We start from the raw sequence: 7,821 nt of genomic DNA on the forward strand, positions 1-7,821 counted from the left end.
ATTAGGATAAAAGTATAAAAAATTTTCAAAATATTATTAAAGCAACAGAGAAAGTCACAAAATTTTGTCTGAAAAGAAAGGTTATGGATTAGAGGTATTTGTGACAATTCTGATAATTTGTAAATATGTATGTTCAAAACATATTTCTGTGACATCGTTGACTTATCTAGGGAATTCTTAGAATGTATAAATAAAACTATACTTTCACGATGATCAGTGGTGCATTTGTACAATTGCGATATAATGTTACAATCATCGTAGAACAATTTCGTTGTATTTTTTTCTACGTTAAACTCGCGCAATACTTTATTATGAAGTAAAAATTGCACGCACGATAGCGATCGACGCACATTAACGTCGCGTATATTTTTCTTTTTTCCATACGACAGGTGACACGGCTGGCATCACTTCCGGCATTCTCCATCCTTGACTACAATTATCCGGTTCACTGAGGAAGAAATGCTCTTAGTCACATGCGATTAGATGCAATTGCACTTTGACTCGTTACTCATCGCATTATTTTAACACCAAACAACTTGTCGTTTCCCTATATCGCTCTTTCGTTAGGTAAACATCCGTTCATGCACATTTTGCATTCTTGCGAATATTCAGCATCATTAAACTTCGCAGAACTTCACGCCAATTTTCCCGTTATTTTAAGGGGGATCGTAAAGTCGTCTGTTTTACTAGATGTAATAATTTTAGTATAACAATAATTTTTTTCCAATTATTCTTTCACAAATTCGATAATCTTTTTTCAGATTCACTTTAAGATCCCCTTAAGAAGGAATTCTTCGACAAATATAAGAAGATATTTTATTTGAAGAAACAAATACGAAGTACACATGTAATTTTGAGTATCATGTATTTAAATAATTATATATGTAGAGATATATTTTCCAAAATTGATTTTTCTTCTAACAAGAAGTAAAAATTAGAGAGGCTAAACAAATGTTGAGAAGAATGAATAACGATCGAAAATATTGTGAAACTTCGGAAACCATTGCAAGATTTTGTAATTCTTTGGTATTTATAAGAAGACTTCGGAGAGAGTAGATCGTCTATGTCTGTTTTTCAGGGTTAAGCGGCCCTTAGAACTCTCGTTTTTCGACGGCATCGACTATTTTTAAAACAATGAATCATCGTATCACGCGATATCCGCTCGTTCTACTTCGGATCATTTGCGCATATTATACAGAATTTTTTGTTTGTTTCCTTTCAACGACAGTTACTTTACGATTCATGGAATCTTATTAAAGATAAATTATTAAATTATAGCTAAACTGGTAATTTATTTTTATATAATCATATACATTAAAATTATCATCTCTGATTACTATTAATTTCTCAAACTTTATAAAACACGGATATTGATTTTCCTATTTTTAGTCTACTGACATTTTTCAAATAGGTTTTTATGTGTGTGTTAGATTATTTAAAAATTTATAAAAAATGTATAGCATGTCGTTAAAAACAAGTTTTGATTACCTTCTGTATAGGGAACTTTTAAGACGCACTGTGATCACGTAACGTATTCAATTTACAAACTATTTTTACGGAAGAATCTCTTCTCGTGCTCCACGATGTATTTTTAATTACTTATCCTATGAATGCATCGCAAAGATCTCCCTTGGGAAATCTCCCGATTTTGTCGTTTACGTTTCAGTCTCATTCGCAATGTCGCTTTTACTTGAAAATTAATTTAGTGGAAAAGGGATTTTTAATTTTCGAGAGAAATTATTTGTGCTTCGCATTTTTATCTTTACCAAGAATTGCGTTTGCTTGAAGGAGCTTAGCGAATATATATGCAATTCCTTTACCATTATATTTTTAAATAGAGAAGATTATTCAATTTTTGAAAGAACATTGGCTAATTAATTAATTATTAAACTGTGTGCGTGTGTGTGTGTGTGTGTGTGTGTGTGTGTGTGTGTGTGTGTGTGTGTGTGTGTGTGTGTGTGTGTGTGTGTGTGTGTTAAAAAGACAAATTTATTTATAAGAATTTTTATACACACACACACACACACACACACACACACACACATATATATAAGGCATTTAAAATAGAAATTTATTTACGTTTATAAAGATTGGCCTTATTATGGTTAAGAAATTAGACTATAAAAAAGGATCTAATTATATAGAAAATAAAAAAATAAATTAATTTCATGTAATGTAGCTAATTGTGAACAAAAGATGTCACAAACACAAAATTCAATAATAAATAATTTTTCAGGTGTATCAAAAGTATAAAACTTGTTCATCGAACATCTTTAATGTAACGTAGCAAAAACTCCATTATTGAGCCTTGTCTATGACATCTATTGTTCATTTTCCATATAATTAGGGCGGAGTCTTTCGTTGTATAACAGTAGTTTATAGTAAGGTCCACCGTTAACATTACTGTGAAAATTATATTCTTTCATTTTCTTATATACATAGAAAGTGCGTCACATGTTGCTTGATATAATTCATGAATGCGTCTAGGCTCGCTTCCCAGTCCGAGATGTAATTCGTTCTTTCAATTCTACGACATGAATCACCGTTTCCTCTCTCGCGTACTACGACGACGACATAACATTTCACTACAACGGATGTATTACGACATCCCGTTGCTCTTACAAACGTATACTTGAATAAACTGAGTATCTAGAAACTTAACTGTTTCAGAACGTATGAAGGTCTTCACTTTTACTCTCTGGAACTTCTGTTCTTTATTCATCTAGATTTGAAAATGTAACCTTCAAGTAGATAGATTGCTCAAAATATAGATGGGTTGCTTCAAACAAATTTATTTTTATAGTTATATTTTTTAATATATTATGTATAGAGTTAAACTTCATTGTTTATACATATATTTTTATGAGATAAAAAGAAAAATTCGAAGAAAGGCTAAAGGTGAATTTATCATTTAAAACATGAATTTCAATGAGGGTGTAATTTATGTTTTTCTTGGTAATGGTTTATTATTGACTTAAGTTCTGCTCTTACAATCCAATGACGACAGAGTCATTCGCTTTACTTAGTACATCGAACATGTTCGTTTGTGCATTTGTTCTCTTTATCAGGAGACTGGTGATTTTCTTATCAGCATGGATTCATAATACTCACGTGCAAATCATCGATGAGATATTAGCCCTTTGACCGAATTGCCGAATCGTTGATGAATTATCGTATCCGAACGGTAAATGCCAGCCGAACTAAAAAGAAAAAAGAAGAACAAAGAGAAAACGAATTGCCATCCATGCACTTCGAATCTGCCATAAACGATTGAGGGCTGCTCAAGATTAAGATTTAAGATGGTCGTGTAATAGAGAACGACAGCCTTGAATTTTATTTTCACAATAAAACTATGTTGAATTTATTATTAATTGTTCTCGAGGAAAAAATGCACTAAGAAAATGATAAAGATAAAACTGGGCAATTATTGCGCAAGCTGTGTAATCTCATGGTCACGCTTGTCATTCCGTTAGGTGTCCAGTGATAGTCTGTCGGGTAGATTAAAACGACTGATTAGAGATAAAACTTGGCGTGAATTAAATGTAATTCTGAGTGTCGTTATTCACGATTAAATAAAAAAGAAATTAAATGTATATGATATTAATTTCTAAATAATTGTATATATAATTAATTTCTAAATAAAAAAAATATTGATTAATTTCAATGGACATAAATAAAATTCCAGTGTTATTGATATTATACTTTATGATTCGAAGAAAGAGAAAAAATGAAAGAAGTGAAAGTTGTTGAAATAAATAATGTTAAATTTTAATAAATATTTATTTGAATAATTTATTTAACAAACATTTGTCATGTAAACAGATATTTATTTGACGCAAAATCCATTAATTTTATTTAAGTATCACTTTTTATTAAGTAAAGATTTATTTATTATAAGTTAATGATTACTTAGTATTATACTATTAAAATTTAATAAATTGTTCTCAGTGTAAAGAGTAGAGTTTATTATCTTATTTAAATAAGGACAAATTATTATATCAAAAAATTTGTTAAATAAAAATAAAATTATAATTTATAAAATTATTATTATAATAATTTGAAAAAACTATATTTTAAAAGTAAAACTGAGATTAGTGATTAAAATCATGATTAGTGCGATTCGTTATTTCATACTTTGTGAAATATCGCTTTACATTGAATCCTCATTAATAAATAATGCCATTGGATATCGATATTCAAAGCTACAAGTCTTACATAATGCGCTTCTACCAGATAATAGCCTTCGCGTGCATTGATCAGTCCAAAGCCTACGTAATACTCTATTTTATGGCAAATCTCGCTTTCATGTCGGAAATAGATGCTTTTGGGTTTCCATAGAAATGCGGTATCCGCGGTAAACGCGTGTGGGTGTTGTATTCTGTTATGACGTAGTCTTCTTATTGCAACGTTTATCAAGTCACGTAAGTCATATCGATTCTTCAGATACTCATTTGATTCAATTGAAGAAAACACTTTGATTAGTGACTTCGATAGATACAGCCTTTTCCTTTTTTTTCCTTTTTTACGACCTCGAATTTTTTCTTTCTCAAAATCAAGCATACAGAATTAATTACGATTAATATAATTATAATATATGCTATAATTGTAGACTTATAATTGCTAAAATTGTAGACTTATACAGTAACAATAGGAAATAAATGCTCAAGTAAGAAAGAAACGGTAGATAACGTTTCATATTTTTTGATGGAAGATAAATATTAATAAACAATTTTTCTCTTTGTATCTCTTTGTCTTGAAAGTTGAGATCGATTTTTTCTTTTTATTTAAAAACATTTTACCTGAATGTTTTCCGTTCAGACAAGACGAAGCTGGTCAGTTCGAAAATGCATTCCAGGAATGTTCCCTTTTTTTTTTTTCAAAGAGGAAACAACATGAAATCTCTGGAAAACGTAGGCAAATTTTATTTAAAAAATGACAATTGATGATGTCTTAACTAAAAATTTTCAAAGCGAGAAAAAAGTAAGTCATCGTTCCGATATTTTCCGGATGCACTGCTTCTCGAAGCGTCTAAAGGATAAAGGACCCGAGTTGCAAACACGTGACTCAGAAAGGGAAAAGGTCGTTTTGTCTCCGGAACAGACGTGCGTCGATCGTTTGCTGAGGCGAATGAGGCCAGTTTCTAGAGTGGATACAACATCTTGTCGATATCTAGTTTCTAAGCGCGTCTTTGTGCGAGACCTATTCTTCCCAACCTCTCCGAGAACACGCAATAAAAGGAACTAGGCAACACTGAAACGTACGCGAGAGCGTTTTGTGCATCCCGTGTGCATCGCGTGTTGCATCCCTTCCACTGTCTTATCTCAACGTGTTTCTCCATTCAATAACTTCTCTGACCTGCTCAATATCGATAAATTTGTTTTTTTTTTTTTTTATCTCCGTTATCCCTCACATTGTACATGATAATTCCTGCTGAAGTCATTTGCGAATATCCAAAGTGGAATATTGCTTTGTGCCACGCAAAGTGTAGTTTAATATTTTATATTTAAAATGTAACGATGCGACATTTTCGGTCGAGAAGCATTTAATCTCGAAATACAATGTAGTAAACTTCTGGCTCTGCCAGAAAACTCGAAATTAGGGAAATTAGAGAATTGTCAGGGAAATTAAAAACGATTAAGGAAGTCAGGGAATTTTGCAAAATTTTATGGAAAATTAAAATTCTTAATTTTAAAGAAGTATTCGTACATCATAGTCACGCAATTTTAGAATACTATTAATTTAATAATTAAATGTAAATAGTGTCAACAGCATTAATAGTAATTTATATATTAAATAGATTCTTGAATAGAATATATAATGGTTTTTAAATTAGGATAAAAATACAAAAAAATTTTTAAATATTCAGTCAGAGAAAAATATTAAATTTTGTCTGGAAATCTGCAAGAAATTATGGAATTTTAGGATGAGGAATTTGACAAGCTCTGTTTAAGCTGTAAGGTATGTCAATCACATATGAGGAAAATAATCGATTGATGTGTCTATGACTGATTGATTTTTTTACGGTTTAAAGCTTAGGTACATCTATTGTGTTTTACTTGGAGACGTGATCATAGAAATAATCATAGAAATGATCATAGAAATGATCATAGAATCTCGGTCTTTTGTACTCTATATTATTTTGTATTCAATCTCTTGGGCTTTTAACCCTTAAATTTTTTAGTTTCTAAAAGGACGTGAATTGCATTCCTGAAGATGTAAAATTCCGAAGTTGGAACTTTATTTTTAAAACCTATTTATCTTTTAGAAATACATTGGAAAAGGAGTCTGCATTATTTGGGATTTTGGTTGAAAATGGACGAATTAGAATTTTCTGATTGAATCTTATAATTCTAGTTAGAGATAATTAGAATCTTCTGGTTTGTCTCATCCATTTTCAACTAGAAATTTTTCTTAGTATACTTATACGTTTACAAATGTCTTTTAAAACAACATTATAATCTTGGAATCTTCAATGCAATTTTAGGAATTTGCAATCTGTTTTTTTTTATTCTACAGTTACTTTTTCTTAACTAATTACATTTCAATTTTTTATAAACAATAATATTTGATATTGAGATCACCCTTGCTTTCTAAAAAAAACGCGAAAGAAGAATTCTCGCCAATAATTTAGATCTCTTCCACTGATCGCATTCTTTTTTGATTCTAGCCGACACAATGTCCGTGGACAAGGAGGAATTAGTGCAGCGTGCGAAGCTTGCCGAGCAGGCGGAAAGGTACGACGACATGGCGTCCGCAATGAAGGCGGTCACCGAGACGGGAGTCGAGCTGTCGAACGAAGAGAGGAACCTACTCTCGGTAGCGTACAAGAATGTCGTAGGAGCGAGACGTAGCTCGTGGCGGGTAATCTCCTCTATCGAGCAGAAGACCGAAGGCTCCGAACGCAAACAGCAGATGGCCAAGGAATACCGGGAAAAGGTTGAGAAGGAATTGCGCGAGATCTGCTACGATGTATTGGTGAGTGAATAGCCTGTCTTTTTCCTGTCCTAAAACCCAATCGTAACGGTCGCCCTTTCCTTTCTGCTTCAACAAGTTTACGTCGGAAAAGACTTACGTTAGGAAAACACGTTCAACTTGGGCTTACGTTGAGTGATAAATTTATTTTATTATTGGAAATATTTATTAATAGTAATATTTATTAATAGCAATATTAATGAAGAATTTAGGGGATGTTTACTGTCTGGAAAAGCCAGAATTTTCAGGACGGTTTTTCATCCTTTGAAAGAAATCGAGGTTTTTAAATAGAATTTTATTAATGCTCGGAAAAATTTATAGAATTTTATTTTTAAATTTAAATTATCTTTCTGGAAAAAATTATCTTGCTTCATTTTTTTCTTGATAATGTTGATAATCAATAATAAGTATCTTGGAATTTTCAATATATAATTTGTTTATATTACATGTATTCTTAATTTATTTCAAAGTTGCATTAAAAAATTTTCCGATTTTGAGATTTAAAAAAAACTATTTGGAAAAAATCCGGGAATTTCTTAGGAAATTATTTTTACGAGATTTCAGCAAATATTGACATTAATTCATTGGTTTATTTAGTAAAGCATTTTTATTGCTGTAAGAATAAGATATATGTACTTATGCTAATGAATAGAATGCGTACATCTCTGATTATATCTATTATTTTCCCAAGAAAATATAGAGAAGATATACAGGTATGTATGTATGTATGTATGTATGTATGTATGTATGTATGTATGTATGTATGTATGTATGTATGTATGTATGTATGTATGTATGTATGTATGTATGTATGTATGTATGTATGTATGTATGTATGTATGTATGTAT

At 30.9% G+C, this 7,821-nt stretch overlaps 1 protein-coding gene across 3 annotated transcripts in view; it reads left to right on the plus strand.

The window, feature by feature from the left end:
* The window catches only part of LOC108694429 (14-3-3 protein zeta), a 69,595-nt gene that overhangs the window by 46,799 nt on the left and 14,975 nt on the right, over positions 1-7,821 (plus strand). For all 3 annotated transcript variants that reach the window (XM_018203920.1, XM_018203922.1, XM_018203921.1), the window contains exon 2: positions 6,668-6,975. In XM_018203920.1, the coding sequence (XP_018059409.1) occupies positions 6,676-6,975 (300 nt within the window). In that variant the 5' untranslated portion in view covers positions 6,668-6,675. The remainder of the gene's footprint in view (positions 1-6,667; positions 6,976-7,821) is intronic.

Source organism: Atta colombica, unplaced genomic scaffold, assembly GCF_001594045.1.
Source record: "Atta colombica isolate Treedump-2 unplaced genomic scaffold, Acol1.0 scaffold12, whole genome shotgun sequence".
Taxonomy (NCBI): domain Eukaryota; kingdom Metazoa; phylum Arthropoda; class Insecta; order Hymenoptera; family Formicidae; genus Atta; species Atta colombica.